Genomic DNA, 25,021 nt, shown 5'->3' on the forward strand with positions numbered 1-25,021 from the left:
ATAGTATCACATCTTATTGGTCATAAAGATTTTATGAAAAATAAATTTTATATTAGTTAACACGTTCAACTATTGTGACGGTAATTAAATATTCATCAGTAAATATTCTATCTATTTTCATAAATTAGATAAATAATGCAATCTTTTAATCTTGTGATGTTATCATTTTTTTTAGTATTATAGTTTTTTTTTTTTAGAAACAACACAATCACTTCTTTTAGTTTAACACTTCTTTTGTTATGAAGATTGTCTCTTGGATAATATATACTTATCTATGTTATTGTATCATATGTAATAACCATAGAATGAACATGCTTTGAATCCATGACTCAATATTAAACTCTATTTATATGGTAAGTAAAAGATAAGCACATGCTGTCAAAATAAGATATTGTGTTAATAAGACATACCTTTATAATTGTAATAGGAGACTTACAAGACTATCCAAGTGAGTGAGAGTGAGATTGATTCATCCACCAAAACTCTACCAAATGACACTATAGAAAGAAGTTGAATGAGAGTGAGATCAATAACTTTTTATAAGTACTTACTTTTAGTTGTTTAATTTTGCCATTGTGAGGTCCTCATATTTGTACACTTGTAGGTGGTGTGGTTGGTGTAGTTATTTATGAAACTAACACAAGAATTTAATTTAATATATAGGCTGTAGTTAAATATAAATGTATATAGGGTAGTCAAATTGGTTGGCCTATTTTGGGCCATAATCTAACTATGTATCTAGGCCCAATATCAAGATTTATTGTTTTCTTTTAAAGCAACATCTATGTTTACCATAAATCAAACATAGTTTTGTAATGGTCTTTAGTGAACTCAAACATAGTATCATATCTTATTAGTCATAAAGATTTTAGATAAATAAATATTGTTATGGTAATTAGATAAATAATGTAAATTTTTTAATCTTGTGATGTTGTCAATTTTTTTTTAGTATTATAGGTTTTTTTTTTTTTTTTTTTTTTGGGAAACAACACAATTAATCACAGGAATAATTAATGTTTAATTTTCTTCTCTTTTTTCATTTTGAGAGCATATATTTTTTATGATCGCCCAGATTTTATTACCACATAAGAAATCTCCAGATAAAGATGATTTAGTCCCGTACGTCATTGTATTAATTCCCTTCCAAAATAATAATAATAATAATAATAATAATAATAATAATAATAATAATAATAATAATAATAATAATAATAATAATAATAATGTCATTTTCCCTTTTCCCTTTCGAATCAGAAATAATGTCATTTTCCATACCCATGAATGTATATAGTGTAATCTCACATATTTTTCATGCAAAAGTAATATACTCACGTTAGAGAGTGAATATACACCATGAATAAGTAATATAGATATTACTGGATAAATATAGTCTATATAGTCTCCAAATTAAATGATCTGATGTGTAATATTACTTTTTTTTAAAAAAAAATAAAAAAAGTATATTGAAGAAAAGATAATAATACAGTAGTTCAAAAGCATAGTGATTTAAAAAAGAAAGAGCACAGTACATTTCTTCAACATAATTGATAGATTAATCTCTAAAGTTTTAAATTGCACTTAGATATATATATATATATAAGATCATCATTAATAATATTAATAAAAAAAGAGATTACATGATACTAGGGATAGAGAATACCCTTTTACGCCATGCATGCATGCATGCTTTTAAGAGTACTGTGGAGGACATGACTCAATACTAACTAAAGTTACTAATAAACACGTGAACACAAACTAAAACACAACATACTCTTAGAAAAACAATATAAAGCATACCATAATAAGAAAACACAACAAAATATCATAACATAATTTGGAGAAATGTAAGACCATTCATAGGTTTGGAGAGGATGGGGCCAGTGAATGGTGCACAAAAGGCGAGTTCCCAAGACCTCAATCGAGATGAATCACCTCAGGGACTCTCGCTTCACCTCTGAGGTAGTCATTGGCAGCTTCCAAAAGTGCTTCCACCGTCTTCACTTGGTCACTTCCTTGACCCTGGAGCTTGTTTTGTTGGTACATGGTCGAAGCAAGCTCGATAATCCTCTTTCGAGCCTCATCTAACAGGTCAGCACATTTGTTTTTTGAAGCATTCACTGAGTTAAGAGTGCTCTGCAACATGACACAATTGGAGCAAGGTTCTGTCGCCAGAGACCAGTATCTCCTTGACCGAGAGGAAGATGGAGGAGATTTCTTGCAAATTGATGAAGGAGTCCCTAAGTTCATTGGACATACATGGGCGTCCGGGCTGTAATTCTTAGCTGAGCCGTAACAAGAGTTAGTGGTAGGGAATAGGTTTTTGGAAATGGATTTGGTCTTAGTCATTTTTTGGTGATAAAACAAATACTGTAGTTATGGGCTTATAAATTTGATTTAGTGGTGAGGCAATTACAAATGATAAATATCTATATTTATATACACACACATAATGTCACTCTCAATTGTCGAGCAAAACAATTGTATAGACAATGGAAGACCCATTGTGATTTCAAGAAAAACCCTTAATACCCAATAGTTTTATATCTTTATTTAGCAAATTCAACCTACAACTTTATGTACTATTCTTCCTTTGCCTAATTTTAAAAGGAATAAAAATAAAATTACATGCATGAAGTGATTAAAATACAAATAAATTATAATATAATAATGGTGATCTAGCAAAGAAAAAAATAGGTCATATTGTATAGTTATTGTATAGGTTACCTCTGGACAAAAGCTTGTATTTATCACTAACACAAAATAAGAAAGCTTACAAAAACAATAATAAAACCATGCGTGTACTTCAAACCATGCAAAGTAATAAAAGACAAAACAAATGAAAAGTAATAAAAAACAAAACAAATGAAGAAACAAAATTAATATATTATTAATTTTAAGTTTGTCATTGAAGAGAACAAATGTGTAGTCTTATCACAACAATAAATGTGTAGTCTTCATCAATAGTACTACATATTAGTAGGTACTTTGCTTTACTTTAAACACAATAAAAAAATTAAAATATAATAAATAATATATATAAAAATGGACTCAAGTTACTTAAGAAATTTGTGTTATTCCTAATTTGTGTTGAACTAATAAAATTATTGTACTATTTAAAATGTATAACTAATCCATGATATTAGTATTTTTTTATTAAACTTATGTAATCAGTAGTTTGAGTTAATATGTTGTAATGTATAATTAATATCATGGATCCCTATTATAATATTAATGTGTTATGTTGTTGGTTAAAAAAAATGTCATAAATTATTATTATTATTATTATTATTATTATTATTATTATTAGGTTAGTACGTTTCACCTAATGGATCATTAGTGTGTGGTCTTATTTTTTTTTTTTTTTGAAACAATGTGTGGTCTTATCAAGAGTACTATATATTCTCATTTTAGCTAATATAACCTATAACTTTATGTACTATATAACTTTTTGCTTTACTTTGAACACAATAAGAACAAAGTGACATGCATGAATTGAATAGCCTTTAAATGACATTAAAATATAAATAAAAAAAAAATAAAAACGGTCATATTCTTTGCAGAAACAAAATCACTTAATATAATTTATTGTTTTGGTAAACCCTTGGGTCTTGGACAAAGAATTAAATTCTTAACATGGGCATCCCTCTATCTCCTCTAATAAATTTGTCATACATAGCAAACATTGAGTCATGCATCACATACTTGTTTTTTTTTTTTGAACATGCATCACATACTTTTAATACATAAGTAATATACTGACGTGAGGGAGTGAATATATACTATGAATAAGTAATATAGATATTATTAAATAAATATAGTATACATCTTAGCAAATATTAAATTATCTGATATAATATTACTTTAAACACAATAAGAAAATTAAAATATAAATAAAAAAAAAAGAGGACGTTGGCTCTTAGTTGGAGACAATGTTATTATAAATATATCAATGTATTGGTCAAACTTTGAGCATTGGAAAAAGACTTGTCATTGAGCAAACAATGATAAGTGTTTAGTCTTATCTAATGGTACCACATTCTCATTTTAGCAAATATATCCTACAACTTTATGTATTATATATCTCTTTTTTTACTTTATACACAAATAAACAATAATATGCATGCAAAAATTGATTTCTTGGTTTGAAGGAAATGAAAATATATTACAAAATAAAAAAAAAATGGTCACTATCATAAAATTGGAAAGTTTACCAAACTACACCAAATACCATGGGTGTACTTCAAACCATTTATAAGAAATAATAATCATGAATATGAATAATGTAAATGCATGCAAAGAGATTTCTAAAAAAAAAGAAAAAGAAAATAAATAAATGCAAAGCAATACATGAAAAAACCCTCAACGCCTCAAACACAATAAGACTTGATAAAAAAAAATTACTTTTACAATAATTTTTCTAGAAATTATATACTATCACAGCAAGAAATTTCAAAGTATACATATATAGGGATAGGATTTGGTCCCGTTATGCCAAAATAGGGAATACAATCCCTGATTGTACTGTAGCCGTTGGATTGAATTGGGGCATGATCTAAGGGCTGGGGTTAAAGTAGGGGTAGTTAGGGGGGGAAAAATGGTAACCGGTTGGTTTTTTGTATTTTAAATTAATTAATTTTTAAAAAACTGACACCGATTGACGTTTGATGTACGTGACAGTTACCAATTTTTGAAAATACATTAGTCTTTCCTTCTTCTTCTTCGTGGGTATAAAGAGTTAGGTTTATTTTAGGGCAGTTGTTATTTTCTTCTTCTTCTTCAAATTTTCTTCTTCTTCTTCTCATTTTCTTCTTGTTCTTCGAATTTTCTTCTTCTTCTTCCCATTTTTTTCTTGTTCTTCACATTTTCTTTGGGAGAGGAAACTGTAGTACTTTCAGAGTTGGTGCACTTGGTTTTGTTTGTCTCCGGCTCCTTCTCCGAACGAGGTGGGTTTGTACAAGAAATTTTCTCATTCTTTTGCATATTGTTTGTTATTTACTTTGGATAATGTTAGATACAAGTTAGGAAGGAGGTCCTGACTGCCATTCTTCGTGATTTTTTATTTTTCAATCAATAAATTACTAAAAAATTATATAAAAATTTCTTGGTGTTAATCTGTTTTCAGAAAAAAAAAAAAATGTTGTTACAGTAAAACGTTATATGTGTTCTCCTTCGTTATATTTTACATATAATTATTTTTTTTTTTATTAAAATGGAATTTTTGTTGTAAAATATATAGTTAGAATTAGAAATAATGATGAATTAACAAAACAGAAAGTGCGATCAAACAGATATTTACCCTTAAAATTATTAATACGAACTGGGCACCTTTTATTATTTTAAGTAAAAAAAGTGGAAATTTCAAAGCTATGCAGATAGAACAACTTTATTATTAATTAATTAAGGTGTTGCTTAGCAACATTCATCACCACTCATAAATTTATTCCTCATTTTGGGGTAATTTGGATAGTAATGCATTTGTCATTCATGGAAAAAGAAAACTTAATTTGTTTCTCAGTTTGGGTTAAGTTGGATAGTAAAGTATTTGTCAAAATTGTGATGTGGTGTTCAATCCGTGTATTTGCATTTCGTATTTTTTTTCTGTTCCATTTTTGGTTTATTGAGTAGTTTTAATACGTTTTACAGGCCTTAAATCTGCTTATTGAAGAAGTTTTGATTCACGGGTTGCAGAAAATTGAAGGTACATTTTATGTTCCCCAATTTTACACAGTAATAGGAAGTAGTTTTGATTCGATTCATGTGTTTACCCTTTTTGTTTGTTGATTTATTGTGAAAGTGTGTTGGATTAATTTATACCCTTGCAGTGAAACAATTTTAACGAAAGAATGTAATGAAAGAAAGAAAAACAATGTAAACATTGGTATGTACAGTGTTGCTGAAAAATAATTGTTTTCGGAAATCAATTTTATTGTGAAAGTGTTTTGGATTCACGTGTTTGGTCATTCTCGTGTGTATTTTTTTTACCCAAATGTTTTGCCCTCGGCTGCCCTATATTGACCCAAAAAAAAAAATTGAAAGAAAGGAAAACAATGAAATGGTGATGGTTGTCATGTGTTGAGTTAGGTAAAGAAACTATGGTCTTAAATTTTTTAGTTCAGAATGTTACTTAGCAAATGTGATGTTTTTGGTTATTTGTTGGGTAGTGAGTGATTTTTGTACTTTAATTAGAAGTTGTAGTTTGTATTTTCCTATTGTTATGAATTTGTTTTGAAAAATTGGATGGTTTAGACAGAAGATTCATGAGTTAATGAGATACACTATTGATAAAAACTATGGCAGTTTTGTTTTTTTTGTGTATATCAATTATTGGAGAAGTTATTGAAATGGTTATGACAGTTAGTAGTGAAGCATTGTTTTGTTAATTCTGATATTAAATGTTTTCCAACTGGTTTTGTACTCTGTTCATCATGAATTAAGAGGTACAAGGTACCTAGATTGGTTAAGTTTGGGGGAATTTTGTCTATTCATGTGTGTGCTTTATGTTCTTGGTTCTCACGGATTGTACCAACTCGTTTGTACCACTTTTTGGTTATGGGAGTTAGTAGTTAAGTGTTGTTTTGTTCATTGTTTTGGTTGTGGAAGTGTTGTCGTATAATTTTTGAGTATTGGAAATCATTTAGTTGAAAAGAGTTTCACATCATTTTGATGTACTTTAATGTGTAACATGCAAGAAGCATGAAATGTGTGTTTGAAATCTGAATTTTTCCAATGCCGAATGGTTAAGTTGATTTGATGTGATTTTGGGTGATTACAATGCACGATTTTCATTGTGTTTTGGTCAATTATTTTTTTTATATAGTGTATTTGTTGAAATATGTAGTCCTTATTGTTTAGATTTGTTTATCTTTAATTTGGTTAGGTTCATCATACATGGCTGGGAAACGCAAAAGGAAAGGGGGAAATGAACCCGTAAAGAAGGATGTCACCCCCGAGCCGAACGATAATGCGGTTGCTTGGAGAAATTTCTTGTAAGTTTTGAATGATGGATAGTTGTTTACTCGTGTGATTGATGTTTAACATTTATTTTATTATATATTTGATTGAAATTATGTCCATATGTAGCAATGCGAACTACAAAGCCCTTCGAGCAGCTGAGAAGGGATTAACTGAGAAAGAGGTTTGATGTCGGCTGTTACTCAAATTTTTTATATCAATTGTCTGTAATTCATCGTAATTGTTTGACGTACTTTAAGATTCTTTCCATGTACTCTGTAGTTGATGTAAGTTTGCCTCATATTACAGGCTACCGACAAATTGAAAGTGCAATATAAAGGTTTCACCGACGAGGAGAAGTCTGAGTGGAGAAGCTATGACCCTAACCCTAATCCCGCTAAGAAGGCGGTGCAAACAAGGGGGAGGAAACCAAAGGCAGCTGATGCCAAGGGGAAGAAAGTGGAGGTGGATGAGGAAGAGGGTGCTCCTGAAAGTGAAGAAGCATCTGTGTACGGTCGATGCTCCTTCAACCGTTTAATCAGGATTTGCAAGAACCTGAACCTGGAGCAGAAAGATGTGATCCAAAATGCTGGATTTGGATCATTCATCAGAGAGGATGCACCATACGTTGACACCCGACTAGTGAGTTGGTTAATCAAACATGTTGACCCAACCACTAGCATACTGGATTTGTATGGGAGGAAAATTCACTTATCTGCCGCGATGTTCGGAGATGTTATGGGGGTGGACGACGGAGGGGATCCTGTAGTCACCGAGGGTGATAGTGACACTCGATATCTGGAGGAGATATTGAACGTTGTCGAGTACACCGTGTCCTTGACAGGGTTGGAGAAATCTTTGTTGGAGTGCGTTGAGGCAGACAGCCTATTTCTGATTAAATTTTCTTTGGTGGTCATAGGGACAGTCCTTGCGCCGAAAACGGGCTGCGATATCACTTCGGGGTACTTGCACTCCCTTAGGGTTACCAGGGACATTCGCCACAAGAACTGGGCAACTGCGGGGTTCAGGTATCTGATGAACTCAATTTTCAGATTTCGAAATAAGGCCACGAAGAATGTGTCTGGCTGCACCTTATTCCTCCAGGGACATTGATTTTGTTATCTTTCATTTATGTAAATGTGTTTATTGAGTTTATAATATAATATTGTGATTTATTAGTCGAATGTATTACTAATACATTGTTTGTTTGTGACAGTTGGTGTACTTGACTCACGTGGAGTGGAACTTTGGATATGTCGACCGAACAGTGCTCCCCGTTGATTTTTGGGGTAGTAAACAATGTAAGTCCGCTTACAAATTTGTGAAAGACAATGGGGGTCCCAACAGCGACAAGGTACATCGAATTTTGGTTATAATGTGGTAATGTGATTTCAGTTGATATTAATTATTTTGGGTTTGAAAAATTAAATTTGTTAAATTTGTTATGTTTAACAGATAACGCTCACTTCGAATCCCGTAATACTGCCCAACTACTACTCCGACTCGGAAGGAAGAAAGAGCAGTGACCACTTTGTCAGCTCTATCAACGAGTTGAAGGAGTACTTCTCCAATGAGTTAAAGTCTCAGTTGAGATCATTTTCTTTGAAATTTATGGACAAAGGAGAAGGTGTAGGTGGTATTGACCGAGAGTTGGAGGAGGATGCTGCTGCGGAAACGGGGAAGAAGGCGGAGTGCAGCCAGGCCGTGGAGGAGTCCCCGTTGAAGTCCCCTGTCCGTTCAAAGACTAATGTTGTTGGTCTATCCGACGAAAATGTGGTGGAATCTGTAAGTACGCCTTCACTATCTGTTACAAAATCTGTTGAAGATGAAGGTGCTGCACATAAGACCTTCGACGATGAGGACTTTGATATAGTCGAAGTGGCATCTTTCTGGAATAAAGGCAAAACCCTCGTCAAATCAAAGAAGACACAGTCGGAGAATGTGCCTTTAATTGAGGATGATTTCAACGATAAGGCGTACGAGCAATTTATTGAGTCGGGCAGAACTGTTGTCGGGCCTTTCAAGACGAAGGAAGCGATCCCCCGTAACCAATATGGGTTTTACAAGTTTATTTTTAGCAACACATTAGATCCGGGGTAAGTAAATGTTATTTTCGTATTTCTCATTATGATATACTTGTAGAAATTTTTAATAACAGTTACATTGATTACAATTGAATCAGATATGTGCTTGCGAAATTTCGAAAGTTTGAAGTGGATAGGAGGTGCATGGCATCGTTGCGGCCAGATTGCGAGAAGTTGAGGGATCCGTAAGTGTCAAAGTATTAACTAAATATGTATCATTTATATTACATCTGAAAATCATATTTCATTTTGTTGCGTATCATTGACTCGTTTTTTCTATACTAATGAACAAGTACGAACGTGATAGTCGATTACCTGACCAACCTCGTGTTTGGTACATGCCCACTCGCATCTCGGTAATTGCTTTGCTGTACAACTTATTTTAAATTTTGTAATTCAGTTTGGTTGTAATTTCTGTTACTTGACAAGATGAACAATGCTTTTGCAGCAAAAAACTCTCGGTTCGTTTAATGTGAAGAGGATTGCGAAAGACCGGGAGTGGTCAAAACTGTTTTACGAAGACAACTTGGAAAAATGCGTCAAGGTACTTCATCATATACACATGGTCATTCTTAATTGTAATTTTGAAAACTAAGATATGTTAGCGATGCATATTGGTCATTGTAGTGTCGAATATCTATATGGTCTGTAATTTCAATTTATTTTTGACTTTATTGTTCCTCTATTCAATTGTAGATGTTTGTGCCGGTGTTGACTCTAGAAGGTGCACCACATTGGTTTGGTGCCGAAGTAAATATGAAGTCCAAGGTTGTCTCATTTCTGGACTCCCTACACACCGCAATGCATGAGAAGTATCGTGTGGAGGCTACGAAAGAAATGGTAAACTTGCAAAGTTTCATTGTTTGATGTGAACTCATTCTTCATTGAATCTAACTAATTGTATACGTTTGCAGTTGTCGACGTTGGACCTTTTGTTTGAGGAGAATAGGTCGAAGAATGTGACTTTCGTGGATTTCAAAATTGACAGGAAAGATCGCGGGCTTTCTCAACAAGACAATGACCGAGATTGCGGTGTATACGTCATGAAGTACATGGAGGCTGTGGCCAATGAGGAAGAAGTAGTTGATGAGGTATACCACTGTTTAGTTATTTCAGAATGTACTACGCAAGTTTGATTGAGATTAACGTTGTGTAATTTAAATTTTATTCGGTGTTTTACTGTCAAGTTGATTAGAGTTAATTACATTTTCTAAGTTTTTGTTTTTGTTTCTGTATTGTGGCACAGTTTCACCCGGTTGAGGCACGTTTGGAAATCGCTGCGAGGATCATAACTGATGAACAAAATGAAATTCGTACCAAAGTGGTTGAAGATCGTAGGGCTGCACAAGGCAGCTCATTTGCATCATCCTCGGCCCCTTTGCATAGTCCGTCAAAGTCTCCACGCGATCCTCGGTTCAGTACAGCGAAGTCTCGCAATGCAAACATGTTTCCCCCGTCAAGAGCCTCCCCTAGGTTTCAGTCTAGCAAGACTAAGATTTCATATGGTGAATAGTGTGTAAAAAACACTTGTGTTATTAATAGGTTGTGTTATTAGTGTGTTGTGTAGTTTGGATTTGGGAGCATAGGTTGTGTTATTTGTGTGTTGTTTAGTTTGGATTTGGGAGCATTTGGATTTAGACATCTGTTTTTATTAGTTGACGTTTGGAACTGGTTATTATGTTCACAGACTTGTGTTTATTTTAGTTTTGAGAATATATTAAACCATACTTAGCAAATCTTTGTACTCACACCATAACAACTCTTACAATGTACCCATACTTCAGAAGTAGTTGATTGTACTTCACAGAAATTATTTAACCCGAAAACAAAGGTGACTTCTTAATTTTCTTTATTTGTTTTTTTGGTTAAGAGGTGACTTCTTCTTAATTATTTGAAGGAAATCATGTTACTTGCCTAATCTTACCAAATCTTTGTAGTCATTAAACTTTAAACCGAATTTTCAAAACACATGTACTATAACATTACAAATAACGACAAAGGTGACTTGTTAATTGTTTGATGTTAGTTACCAAATCTTTGTACTCATTCAACTTTAAACTGAGTTTTGAGAACATATTAAAAAAAAAGATTGAAACCATACCATATCAACTCCCATTACTTTAACCAAATGTAAATAGACAATATCCCCCTTAAATTTAGTTTTTCATAACATAGTAATGAGGAAAAATATGGAATATAGAACATTCTCATTGCGCTACTTCACATAATAAATACAAAGATGTGAATAACATATCATTTTGCAACTTCACATTGAACCCATTGAGGAAATTTGCTACAGAAATTAGAAATGTAGAAAACATATAATTTTGAGAACGTAGTGGGTACTTCATACCAAATGTAATTTTCGTCATCATCCACACGCATCTATAATTTTGCAACTTCACATTGAACCCATTGAGGAAATTTGCTACAGAAATTAGAAATGTAGAAAACATATAATTTTGAGAACGTAGTGGGTACTTCATACCAAATGTAATTTTCGTCATCATCCACACGCATCTATTAAGTTCTACACAATTAAGTTAAACAAGTTTTGAGAACATAAGATATACAAAACATTTGCATTTTGCGACAACCCATATCTTTAACGCAATATAAGTTGGACAATGATGAAAAGGCAAACAAAAATGATAAAAATTAATTTTCTAATAACATTCTCATTGCGTTTCTTATCTTCTTCCAAAATCTTTATTTGGTTTCGCAATCCAGGTGTAGCATCTATACTTCTCTTACTATGTGATTTATCGATCCAACAAAAGTAATCACATCCTCGACTTTCATCGTTCTCCTGAGTTGAAAATAACCCTATTAGCTTATCATGGCTGCCTAAGTACAGAAAACATAAATGAGAAGTACTTTTGAATCTAAAAAGACAAAACTCTTACATAGTGTGGACATCCGAAGAATCGACGACCAGGATTTGCTCTACTACTAGAAGTCCAAACATAAGCTAGATCACCAGAGTAGCAATGGGGGTGTCCCTGAAGTGAATTTCTCCAAGGCGGACCACCCCCATCGAACCCGCATGAGTCTTCTCCACAACCAACCACCATGTTCGATGTACTATAATTTGTGAGGTGTACAAATTTTTTTTTTGTTCTAACTATGGTGGAGATAATGTGTGTTACTCACAAGGAAAGGGGGCACCTGTTTATATATAGGCTGTTCCAAATGAGTTAGTGGTGGGAAAATGAATATTTTTTTAAAATTTTCTAACATTCACCTTTAACTTGATCAATCTTGGTGCCAAAATAAACCCCAATTTCAAAACCTAATTCGTACAACATAATAGGGCATGGCTGATTGTTTCGTTGGGAAGCGTATCATGTCATGTCACAAGCAGTCCTTTCTTTTAAAATAATATTTTAGTGTTGTGTGAATTGACAAGGTCCATCGAGTGAACAGTGCACGTCCCATATTTGAATATTAAATATTTGTTAAATCCATTAAATAATATTAGTAAACATTAAATATTTTAATTTACGTTGATTGAAATTTAATTTTTGACAAATGTTGCTCAAGTTTTGTTGTATTTGTGATAGTTTAATTATTGGTAATAGTCCAAATCGAAAAAACTGTACCGCATCGCACCATTTTCCGCAGTGCGAGTTCTGCGATTTTTAGTTTCGCGGTGCGAGTGCGGTTTGAGAAATTGGAAAAACCGCATGTATGGATTGGTTAAAAAAAAAAAGGTTAAAAACTACACTACCCACACTGCAAACACCCGAATATATTATTACCACACTTAAAAATATAAAAATACAAACAAATAAATTTATAAAAGTCTTGATTAATATTTCTTTATAATTATTTAGTTTTTTTTTATATTATATAATTATTATAAAAAAAATTAGTGTTGTCTACAGTGAACATCCTGTTTCTATCATAGTCTCAATCGTGAAGCCGAAAATTACATGTTGGAATATTTTTTAAAAATTTACAATTTTTCACGGGGGGTTCGTTATGGTAACAATGAACATCCTGTTACTATCAGTATCTCTGACACACAGTAAGTACTCAGGTTAGCATTGGTGTAGCAGAGTCACTATCCTCATCACGAACTCATTGAACATCCTCTCGGGCTAGGGTTCTACTGAGTGGCAGTCAACCGTTCATAGCACTGACACTGTTACTGGTGGTGTTTTTTGGTTAATGTGACACACAGTAAGTACTCATGTCACCATTCGTGTACCGGAGTCACTATCCTCAGGACGAACTCACTCAACATCCTCTGGGGCTAGGGTTCTACTGAGCGGCAGTCAACCTTTCATAGCACTCACACTGTTACAGGCGGTGTTTTTTGGTTAATGTGACACACAGTAAGTACTCATGTCAACATTCGTGTACCGGAGTCACTATCCTCATGACGAACTCACTCAACATCCTCTCGGGCTAGGGTTCTACTGAGCGGCAGTCAACCGTTCATAGCACTGACACTGTTACTGGTGGTGTTTTTTGGTTAATGTGACACACAGTAAGTACTCATGTCACCATTCGTGTACCGGAGTCACTATCCTCAGGACGAACTCACTCAACATCCTCTGGGGCTAGGGTTCTACTGAGCGGCAGTCAACCTTTCATAGCACTCACACTGTTACAGGCGGTGTTTTTTGGTTAATGTGACACACAGTAAGTACTCATGTCACCATTCGTGTACCGGAGTCACTATCCTCATGACGAACTCACTGAACATCCTCTCGGGCTAGGGTTCTAATGAGCGGCAGTCAACCGTTCATAGCACTCACACTGTTACTGGGGGTGTTTTTTGGTTAATGTGACACACAGTAAGTACTCATGTCACCATTCGTGTACCGGAGTCACTATCCTCACGAGGAACTCACTGAACATCCTCTCGGGCTAGGATTCTAATGAGCGGCAGTCAACCCTTCATAGCACTCACACTCTTACTGGTGGTGTTTTTTGGTTAAGGTGACACACAGTATGTAGTCAAGTTAGCTTTGGTGTACCAGAGTCACTATCCTCCTAACGAACTCACTGAATCCAGTTCGACCTAGGGTTGTACGGAGTGACACTCAACCATTCATAGTACTGACGCTGTCACTTGCGGTGTTTACGGGCCCTGTGACACAGAGTATGTAGTCAAGTTAGCTTTGGTGTACCGGAGTCACTATCCTCCTAACAAACTCACTGAATCCAGTTCGAGCTAGGGTTGTACGGCGCGACAGTCAACCATTCGTAGTACTGACGCTGTCACTCGCGGTGTTTACGGGCGTGGTGACACAGTATGTAGTGAAGTTTGCTGTTGGGTACCGGAGTCACTCCTCTTCTAACGAACTCACCGAATCAAGTTCGACCCAGGGTTGTACAGAGTGACACCGATGCAGTATGGCAGAAGTCGCACTATGAATTTAGGTTGTTTGGGCTGAGTGTGTACTCAGTTCATCATGAAGCGTACCGGATTCACTATTCTCCTGATTTTATTACTAGAGTCACTTCTTGTCTTAAACTACTATTGTATTCATAACATTAAACGGTTTTGTTATTAAATATCTATATTTATATAGTATTCAAAAAATTATTGTATTCTTGATTCCAACGATTGATACGTTAATGTAATCTTACAAAAATTATTGCAATATTTACTCCAACGAATAATATTTTAATGAAATATTAAAATCGTATTTAAAAAATTATTGAGTTTTCATTATTAGTAAACATCCTAATTTAATTTCTTATTCATTTGGCCACACATGTTTATTTGGACATAATATTAGGATATTTGTTGCTACATGTGATAACAATGGGAACAACATTTACCTTATTTAAATACATAATTTTTGTTTAGCACAGTGAACCAATTCAGAACAAAACCGAGCATGCATATTGGTTCGAATTACGTCTTCCAAGGAAAAATTAGTAGGGGGTTGGGTTTGTTGATATTACGTTTTTCAAGGGATTGAAAAAGTCAAATAAATAGCTTTAGGTTATTTGTAGCCGTACCTAGGGTTATATTAATTATTATTTTTAAATTTTTGTCAAGACTACACTCAACAATCACATCCACAAGTACTATATATACCCCTCTACCTCTCCTTACTCCTTCACAATTTCGTATTGTTTTCTATCCTAGACAACTGACTCCCTATATGTAGACGTGTGTATAATATATTAAAAAAATAAATTATGTATTGTTGTTGCACCAAAGTGAAGATGTGTAAACAGAAGGATTGGTATGCACTGCAACCGTGTGTTGTAGGTGCATCAAGGGAATTTCAACAATTCAAATCATCTCATAACAAATTTCGGTAATAACTCAACTCTTTATGTCTATTTATTTCAATATTATATTATTACAAATTGTTTCTTAAAAATTTTATGTATGTGGTACATGTATATTCAGGAAATGTTGACGAAGGTTTGGGATGGGTGGACTAGGGTGGAGGGAACTACTTCCAAAATGGCCACCCAAATATGTCATCCTACCGAACCTTAACCTCCCGAGTGGACAAGGCCACCGAGGAATGAGTGTTATAATATTTGACACAACGGTGCGCCAGACCCTTGAAGAAAAGATATGCGGGAGGCAAATGTCAGCATTTTTTACAGTCTTAGGTCAAATTGCTTCCTCATGTAATAAGAGTCCCGATGTTATAGTATATGTACAAATTCATCTCAATACAATGTATGTTTACAGTATCAAATAATAATGATAATTAATCAATTTACGTACTAAAATAATTATGATAATTAATTGGTTGCATAATTTGTCTTTTATTTTTATTTGACGCTCAATCTGAAGATGTACATGGTTAACTGGTTTATATTAAATCCACTAATAAACAATACCAAAAATTAAACAACCGTATTTTACGGTATCTTGTCCCAATCAATGAGATATTAATTAATTATTAAAATCATTTTTTTAAGAAAACTGTACTAAAAAATATACATACAATATTTGACTTAGATCAAAAAAATAAATAGTACTATATTACTTGATTTTCTTTTTAATAAATTCTGTAATTTTATTAAGAACAGAATTAGTTAAATAATTTAATTATAGTAATAACAGATTTCTACGTCATTTTTATTTTAGGTTATTCAAGTGGATAGTACAACCTACTGATTTGACCGTATATGGAGTGATGGGAAAATATTATTAAAATGTTTATTATTTTAAAATACAAAAAAGGTCTTCCTCATTTATTTGAAATCGTTTTTTAGGGTTTTGAAGGATTTGTTGTTTACTTTAAGTGTTGAAATTATTATTTTATTATAAAAACGTACTTGGCTGAGTTTTACATAGTTATATGTCACATCATATGTACTGTAGGAGATTTTATTAACATAAGACAAAAATTAAGTTTCATTGATATTAACCCAGTCAAAATTCAAAATGTATATTTAAATTAAAACATTATTGTCATTCATATTGACTTCAAAGGTTTGTATATTTAAATAAATATTTTTTATTTTATTAAAGAAGGTAATACATCCTACACATATCAACTGATTATTGGAAATTAGTATTCCAATACAAACTAATAACAATTATTTTTCTCACAAATTGTACTAATTTCTTACACGTTCAAACTGAACCAAACCATAACAAAACTGGTCAATAGGTTGGTTCAAATTACGTCTTTCAAGGAAAATTTATTAGTTGGTTGGGTATGTTGAACTAACGGTTTTCAATGCATTGACAAAATCAGGTTTGTATTGGTGTCATATCACCCCATCTTTAGCCGTTCCAGTTTGTATTAATTTTTTTTTTTTTAATTTTTGAAAAGACTACACAACACAATCACATCCACAAGTACTATATATACCCCTCTACCTGTCCTTACTCCTTCACACCTCAATTTAGTATTGTTCTCTTTCCTAGAGAACTCACTCCCTTCCTGTACACATATGTGTAGGGATAATATATGAAAAAATAAATTATGTATTGTTATTGCACCGAAGTGAAGATGTGTAAACAGAAGGATTGGTATGCACTACAACCGTGTGTTGTAGATGCATTAAGGAAATTTCAGCAATTTAATCAATCATCTCATAATAAATCTGGGTAATAACTCAACTATTTTTGTCTATTTATTTCAATAGTATATTATTACAAATTGATTCTTAGAAATTTTATGTACGTACTACATGTATATTCAGGTAATGTTGACGAAGGGTTCGGATGGGTGGATTAGGCTGGAGGGAACTACTTGAGACGCCGCCAAATATCCCATCCAACCGAACCTACCCAACCTCCCGCAGTCCACAAGGCCATCGGGGGATGAGTGTTATCATATTTGATACAGCCGTTGGTGCGCCAAACAATGGACCAAAATCGACACGCGGGGTGGAAAAATAAAGTCTTGAGTTAGATAAAGCATCATGTGATAACAGTACCAATATTATAGTATATCTCAATACAACCTACATTTTTCAGTGTAAAAAACATCCTAATTAATTTATTTTGGGATAGAACTATGTTATGTACAAATTCTGTTCTATTGTGTATGTCTTTGTAACTGTAAACTTAAATTTTATTTGGAATGGAACTATGTTGACCCAATATGTGCCATTGAGTTTCACTATTTCCAATAAGTTATGAACAACACTTGCAATGTCAGATTTTAAAAAATAATTCCATAATAAAATAAGTGGATGAGCTAGGGTTTTCAAAGTAGATCGTACACCCTACTGTTGTGACCTTATACGGATTAATGGTACAAAATTAGTAAAATAATGACATATAATTACTATCAACTAATTAGTAATACCTTCGAAATTATTAATTATTATTTTTAAATATTATTTCATTTGAAATTTGAACTCACATCACCATTTGGTTGGATTTTCCAAATGCCTTTTTCCAATGCATTGACAAAGTCATCTTGATTGATAGGTTGTACAGTCTAGTCAAATCAGGTTTTAAATGAAAATATTTAATATTAATTTTACCAACACGGATTCATAACATCTTCATGGTAATGGTAGTTGGGTGTTCACTTTTAATATTGGAAATTTGTAATGTTTAATACTTTATTGTAATCAAGATGTGAAAAATTGTAATGTGGTTCCCACAAATTAATTAGCAAATATATTTGGGACGTATTTCAATGTACGGCAGAAGCTGGATCTCCCATATCTCAATAAGTTCAAGTTTGAAAATAACGTACATCAATATATGTGCACAGTACTTGACACCGTAAATACAGTATGGTGCAATTATGTTTACTCAATATTTGAATTTAATGAGATAATTAGAAGTTTTTGTCAAATGTAAACTATAATTTCGTACATATTTATTCGTAAAATACTTATTTTAATACAGTTTCAACCATTTCCTATTTAGGAGTTGTACTAAATTTGGACTATTACCCATTCTTAATAGTCCACGTTCTTATATTGTTGGGAATTATTTCAAAATTGTCCAAATATTGTAATCTTCTTAACCAAGTATGGACTATATCCTCTAATTTTAATTTCTACATACTCACTAAAAAAACCAATTGTTGTCTTATCAATATTTAATTTTCTGTCTACGTCCCACAGTGTACTCACTGACGTTAAATGGAATATTTCCTATACTTTAAATAATGTACGTCAGAGATGTCACAGTGTAACGTCAAATCAAACTCAGTACATGCAGATCTCATGGGATTCCCTGATTTGAGTTAATTAAGATACTATATGCAAACACGAAACCTACGTATATTACTTAAGGAGATTTAATATTTGTTGGGCTCTAATATACTAATATGACATTTTTGTTATTAAAATTTGGACAAATGAATTAGGTCAGCTTTAATACGACAGTAGTCCCTATGATAGTATTACCCAACAAAATTAACAAAACTAAGTTAATTAACTGTAAAGCCCGCTTAGTTTAATTTGGAAATTATCAGTTAATTATGATTATTTATGAAATTATTTATAGCTATTTAAATAATTTATTATACTGTTATTTATGGAATTCAGAAATGCATGGTTATGTTATTCAGTAGTTCTCATATTTTGCATTTCTGGTGCCCGGTATTTTGGAACTCGGCGTTTGGCTCAGTAGAAATCACAACTTAGTATGTTAGTAGTTTGGGGACGGGTTTTAGACATTGGGAATGTCGGGAATGGCCGGGAATTTAGAATTTCCCAAAAATACCCCTTTAGTGATTTTAGTGTGGAGGGGCAAAATGGTCTTTTTGCCCCAATGACTTTTTGTCTTTTAGTGGATTGATTCTTTGAATTTAAATGTTTATTTTATGTGTTTAATTGGCTGAAGTAAATGGTATATTTGGCTTGTAATTCATTTTTTTTCCTTTTATTTCAACACTTAGTAAGAAAATAGAATATTTTGAAAAAGAAACTCTCTCAAGCTCTCTCTCTCTTTTTCGGCCAAGGCTTGGCTTCAAGGGCTGGATTTTTCTGTGGTGATTCAAGCTTGGTTTGCAAAACTCTAGTGATTTCTTGATTGTGGTAGGTGATTTCTAGCTTCTTCTCTTATTTTTCTTAGGAAAAGTTTGATTAATTGATGATGCATGCATGAGTTTGGTTGTTGTTGCTGCTGTATTTTGTGGTTATTTTCTGAGGTTAAAAGCATGATTTTTAGTTGGTAATTAAGCTACTTGTGAAGTATGATTCCTAGGTTGAGCATGCTAGAGTTTTATTATGCAAAAGTTTGGTTTTCAACATGAAAATTGTGTAATTTGTTTCTGTGATGTTGCTGTTGTTTTTAATAGTTTTCAGAGGTTATATTATGCTAGTTTAAGAGGATTTAAGCTAGTGGAATGCATGATTAGGTGGTTTTGCTTAAGTTTGAGTTTAGAACTCAAAGCTTGAGCTCCAATGGCATTTTTCGTGTTTGAGGTTTCTGGGTTGTTTTGATGCCTTGGATATGTTCTAGGGAAGGTATAGAACAGGTCTGGAAAGTTTGAGGTGATTTGGGGTTGATTTGAGCAAGATATGAAAATTTGATGTTGCTGCCTGCGAGGAACCGGAATTCCGGTTGTGCATCCGGAATTCCGGATGGGGGTCCTGAATTTCCCAGAACCGGAATTCCGGTTGGGCAACCGGTCTACCGGTTGGCGAATTTTCAGAACCCGTGTTTTTCCTCGTTTTTATGTTTTAAGGGGTATTGCCATGCTTTTTATCGATAGGGAAACTTTTAGTTCCTAGTTTTAGTCCCCGGGAAGTGATTTAGCGTATCACTTATAGTGTTGTGATTTTTATGGTTTAGGAGCCTGTAATCCGCCGCTCAGCTAAAAGTTCCAGTCAGGTTGACCAGCACACCTGAATTCGGAATCCAGGTAAGATTAGTATAACAGTATGCATATGTAGATTACATGTTTAGCGTGCATGTAGGAAGCCTGTTAGATTACATTAGTTGTATGTTGGCTTCGAACCATCCAACCCTGTCACGTCGGTACAGGCTGGAGTATGACCAAGAATGGGAGTATGACCGATTCGACCGATCAGTGACACTTGGTTGGTGGTTCCGTACTATTGACGTATCCCGTCTGGTACGAGCTGAGTATGACCAGCGCCGGAGTATGACCGGTTCGACCGATCGGGAGGATATAGTAACACGTCGGTACGGTGGAGTATGACCGACGGCGGAGTATGGCCAGGTTCGGCCGTCGTGTTGTTACGTGTCAATAGTACCGTCCCTATGAACGTTCAAAACTCAGTACCATGTTGGACATGGCAGTAGTGGCTCAGTACCGTGTTGGACACGGCAGTAGCGGGACTCAGTATCGTGTTGGACACGGCAGTTAGAATTACGTATGAGTATTATTATGCTTTTCTTACTGAGTCTGTCGACTCACAGTTCTACGTTTATGTGTAGGTTAAGGCAAGGCTAAAGCTGATGGACCGTGAGCGAGCTTATGAAGATTGTACATGTCGGGGCGGTTAGGCCTGGAGCGTACGATCATCGGGACAGCGAGGCTAATTTTTGTAACTGGTCGTTAGACGACCTTTATTTTATGTATCAGTTAAACAGTTAAATCTTTTTGTAAATGATTTTATAATCGGGATCCCGAGTCTTTTGTAATATTGTTTTATAAGTTTAATTAAAAAGCAAAATTTTAATTAATCACGTTTTTCCATAAACCTCGTTGATTAGCAACGAGCTGCACAGTATGTTTAAAATCACGTAATACGCCTATGTTAGTTAGGGTGTTACAATTTGGTATCGTAGCCGCTGTGTTGTCTTCCGAATATCGTCACGACATGTACAATCATCATCGGATTAGCTCGGTTCACGGTTCAGTAAGCCTTTATTGCTTTAGTAGTTTATTTTATTCGGTTATGAAAAAGAAAAGCCTGTTAGGAAGCATGTTAGTAGCCTGATAGTAGAATAGGCGCATGTTTCGTTTTTAATTTCCAAATTAAGCGGCATTAGTAAGCTCTCGATGAACGTGACCTGAAGTGCCAACTCGGGATTTCGAGGCGGTTCAGACTAGATGGACGCCAGACGAAATATTAGGAGTCAGGGCATCTCAGTCGGGTCAGATCAAGGTCGAGGAGCTCAGTTCCCCTCAAGTGTTTTGGGCCGAGGTAGAGGTCCCAGGGGCAGGGTCCGCGGTTGAGGTGATGTTAACTCGCCGCAGGCTGCCCAAGTCAATCAGGAAGCCCAGAATTGGGAAGTTACGGGTTGCGGAAATGCAAGCCCGGATAGAAGAGCAAGACCTCGAGATTCAGAGGTTGAGACGGCAGGGTGCTCCCGCAGTTCCAGTGCCTGTAGTTCCAGTGGCACCTGCCCCTGCTGCCCAGGCCGAGATAGTGGTGGCGGCCAATAGATTGGAACCTTTGTACGAGCGGTTCCGGAAGCAAGCACCTCCGGTTTTCCTGGGAGGTCCGAACGTGATGAAAGCCGAGCAGTGGCTGACGGTGATCACCAAGATCTTGAACTTTATGGGTGTCACCGGGAACGACAGAGTGGTGAGTGCCACTTTTCAGTTTCAAGAAGACGCTCTGGTCTGGTGGGACATGGTGTCTCAGATCCATGACGTCATCACTATGACCTGGGAAAGGTTTTAGGAACTCTTCAGCGCTAAATATTATAACGAGGCGGTCAGAAGCGCCAAGAGGAAAGAGTTCGCCCACCTGACCCAGCGAGGGAATATGAGCATGACAGAATATATTACTCAGTTCAGCCGGTTGGCGAGGTTAGCCTCGGGATTTGCGCCAACCGATTTCAGTAAGAAAGAAAATATCTCGATGGACTTAATGTGAAGATCAAGTATGACCTTATGATCACTACCGACGATAAGACCATCTATGCTGAGATGGCGGAGAAAGCATGGTGAGCTGAGGGCGCATTTAGATGTATGTGGAATCAGTTAGGACTCCGGAATGTGGCGGGGCTCCTACCCCTCCTGCGTCAGGTATCAGCAGGGGAGGTAGTGGTTCGGCCATGGACTGGAGGACGAATCATCCACTGCATCCGGTGGCTCGAGGCAGAACAAGAGGTTCCGAGGGAACCAGAATCAAGACAATCGTCAGGGTAGTGTTGAGACCCATTGTTCCTACTGGAGTGCCTCATTAGTGAGAGGCATCCTCCGGGTGAGTGCTTGGGTCAAGGTTGTTTTTGTGTGGCTGCTAGAATCTCTAGTAAATTGGATAGACCGTATGACAGATATGACTCAGGGTTTGGAACCCTTTTACCTAGCGGAGAATTGGTTATCTCCAATAGGTGGATTAGGTCTATGCCGATCAGGATAGATGGTAGAGAGTTAAGTGCTGACTTGATAGAGATGAGTTTAGTCGAATTCGATATTATTTTAGGAATGGGTTTCCTATCTAAATATTCGGCGAGCATCGATTGTAAAAGGGAGATGGTGATCTTCCAATCGAAAAGTGAAGAACCATTTGTGGTTGTTGGTTCAGTTCAGGGATCCCGGATCCCGGTGATCTCGGCTATGTCAGCTAGAGAATTGTTGCACGGCGGTCGCTTAGGGTTTCTGGCCGTGGTGGTGGACACCACTCGGCCAGATACCATTCGGCCAGAGGACATCAGGGTGGTTCGGGAATTTTTAGATGTTTTTCCCGAAGAACTTCCAGGGTTACCACCTCAGCGGGAGATTGACTTCGTGATAGATTTGGCACCAGGGGTGGAACCGGTTTCCAAAGCCCCATATAGAATGGCTCCAGCTGAACTTAAGGAATTAAAGTTTCAGCTCCAAGGGTTGCTTGACATAGGGTCCATTCGGCCCAGTGTGTCACCCTGGGGAGCCCCGGTTTTATTCGTCAAGAAGAAGGATGGATCTATGAGGATGTGCATCGACTACAGAGAGTTGAACAAGCTAACGGTGAAGAATAAATATCCATTACCTAGGATCGATGATTTGTTCGATCAGCTTCAGGGGAAGACGGTCTTTTCTAAGATTGATCTCCGTTCGGGTTATCATCAGTTGAGAATCCGAGAGGAGGACATTCCGAAGATGGCTTTCCGCACTAGGTATGGACATTACGAATTTCTGGTTATGTCATTCGGACTAACCAATGCTCCTGCAGCATTCATGGACTTGATGAATAGAGTATTCAAGGATTTCCTCGATATCTGTGTGATTGTGTTTATCGACGACATCCTCGTGTACTCTCAATCAGAAGAGGAGCATGAGTTACATCTTCAGATGGTATTGCAACGGCTTCGAGAACATAAGCTTTATGCCAAGTTCAAGAAATGTGAGTTCTGGCTATCTCAGATGTCCTTCCTAGGACACATTGTGAGCAAAGATGGGATCAAGGTGGATCCCGGGAAGATTGAATCCATCAGGGATTGGCCGAGACCGAAGACAGTGACAGAGATCAGAAGCTTCTTGGGTTTAGCTGGGTACTACCGTAGGTTCGTCGAAGGGTTCTCTAAAATTTCAATGCTCCTAACCGAGCTTACAAAGAAGAATCAGCGATTTATTTGGTCAGACAAGTGCGAAGCTAGTTTCCAGGAGCTAAAGTAGAGGTTGATTACCGCTCCAGTGCTAGCTTTGCCTTCGGATAAAGAGAAGTTCGTAGTATATTGTGACGCATCCAAACAGGGTTTGGGGTGTGTATTGATGCAAACCGATCGGGTCATCGCTTATGCCTCCCGTCAGTCAAAGGATTATGAACAGCGATACCCGACTCATGATCTAGAGTTGGCCGCAGTGGTTTTTGCACTGAAGATTTGGCGGCATTACCTTTACGAGGAGAAGTGTGAGATCTATACCGACCATAAAAGTCTCAAGTATTTCTTTACTCAGAAGGATTTGAATATGAGACAAAGGCGTTGGTTGGAATTAGTGAAGGATTACGATTGTGAGATCCTCTATCATCCCGGAAAAAGCGAATGTAGTGGCCGATGCCCTGAGCAGAAAGGGTCCCGAGCAAGTAGCTAGTATGGTTCAGATCTCACCTCAGCTAGTAGAGGATATGGTTAGATCCAGCATTGAGTTTGTGGTAGGTCAGCTTCACAACTTAACGCTGCAATCTGATCTGTTGGAAATAATAAAAGTCGCTCAGATGACGGATCCAGAGTTAGTAAAGGCCCGAGATGAGTTGTTGGCTGGTCAAGCCAAGGACTTTTCAGTGTCAGACAATGGGATGCTTTTGTATAAAGCCAGGGTTTGTGTTCCGAATAGTGTGGAACTTAGGAATGAAATCTTTGAGGAGGCTCATTCTACCCCGTATTCTCTGCATCCCGGCACCACTAGGATGTACCAAGATTTGAAACCGTACTTCTGGTGGAACGGTATGAAGAAGAATTTGGTAGAATTCGTATCGAGATGCCTCACTTGTCAGCAGATTAAGGCTGAACATCAGAGACCAGCAGGGTTGTTGCAGCCTCTAACCCTACCAGAATGGAAATGGGAGGATATTACAATGGATTTTGTGGTCGGATTACCTAGGACCACGGGTTTATTTGATTCCATCTGGGTAGTGGTGGACCGATTTACGAAATCTGCTCATTTTCTACCGGTTAGAACAACATTTTCAGTGGATCAGTTGGCAGAACTGTATGTCAGAGAGATAGT

At 35.7% G+C, this 25,021-nt stretch overlaps 2 protein-coding genes across 5 annotated transcripts; both read left to right on the forward strand.

Moving 5' to 3' along the window:
* Nucleotides 1-6,853: 6,853 nt before the first annotated feature.
* LOC115701456 (uncharacterized) lies at nt 6,854-9,180 on the forward strand. Of its 2 annotated transcripts, XR_009683995.1 has the most exons (4): nt 6,854-6,986; nt 7,081-7,135; nt 7,261-8,305; nt 8,407-9,180. XR_009683995.1 is itself a non-coding variant. In XM_061102353.1 (3 exons), the coding sequence occupies exons 1-3, from the start codon at nt 6,889-6,891 to the stop codon at nt 8,062-8,064; spliced, it is 957 nt and encodes a 318-aa protein (XP_060958336.1). In that variant the 5' UTR covers nt 6,854-6,888; the 3' UTR covers nt 8,065-9,180. The 2 variants fall into 2 exon arrangements, 1 of the variants encoding a protein (XP_060958336.1); XM_061102353.1 differs by having other exon boundaries at nt 7,261-9,180.
* A 132-nt stretch (nt 9,181-9,312) lies between these two features.
* On the forward strand, nt 9,313-10,771 carry LOC115699774 (uncharacterized). 3 transcript variants are annotated; one of them, XR_009683878.1, is made up of 4 exons: nt 9,313-9,391; nt 9,484-9,579; nt 9,732-10,126; nt 10,282-10,771. XR_009683878.1 is itself a non-coding variant. In XM_061101963.1 (3 exons), exons 1-3 carry the CDS (start codon nt 9,320-9,322, stop codon nt 9,900-9,902), a joined length of 339 nt encoding a protein of 112 aa, XP_060957946.1. In that variant the 5' UTR covers nt 9,313-9,319; the 3' UTR covers nt 9,903-10,771. The 3 variants fall into 3 exon arrangements, 2 of the variants coding, with proteins under 2 accessions (XP_060957946.1, XP_060957947.1); XM_061101963.1 differs by having other exon boundaries at nt 9,732-10,771; XM_061101964.1 differs by having other exon boundaries at nt 9,325-9,579.
* Nucleotides 10,772-25,021: the final 14,250 nt, after the last annotated feature.

This window comes from Cannabis sativa, chromosome 8 (assembly GCF_029168945.1).
Source record: "Cannabis sativa cultivar Pink pepper isolate KNU-18-1 chromosome 8, ASM2916894v1, whole genome shotgun sequence".
Lineage (NCBI taxonomy): Eukaryota > Viridiplantae > Streptophyta > Magnoliopsida > Rosales > Cannabaceae > Cannabis > Cannabis sativa.

What these genes read in the sequence shown, in the direction of transcription:
- LOC115701456 (XM_061102353.1), top strand. Translation starts at nt 6,889, where the DNA reads ATGGCTGGGAAACGCAAAAGGAAAGGGGGAAATGAACCCGTAAAGAAG. An exon ending in GTTGCTTGGAGAAATTTCTT is followed by an intron (nt 6,987 to 7,080) that starts GTAAGTTTTGAA and finishes GTCCATATGTAG; the next exon opens with CAATGCGAACTACAAAGCCC. An exon ending in AGGGATTAACTGAGAAAGAG is followed by an intron (nt 7,136 to 7,260) that starts GTTTGATGTCGG and finishes CTCATATTACAG; the next exon opens with GCTACCGACAAATTGAAAGT.
- LOC115699774 (XM_061101963.1), top strand. Translation starts at nt 9,320, where the DNA reads ATGAACAAGTACGAACGTGATAGTCGATTACCTGACCAACCTCGTGTT. An exon ending in ACATGCCCACTCGCATCTCG is followed by an intron (nt 9,392 to 9,483) that starts GTAATTGCTTTG and finishes ATGCTTTTGCAG; the next exon opens with CAAAAAACTCTCGGTTCGTT. An exon ending in ACTTGGAAAAATGCGTCAAG is followed by an intron (nt 9,580 to 9,731) that starts GTACTTCATCAT and finishes ATTCAATTGTAG; the next exon opens with ATGTTTGTGCCGGTGTTGAC.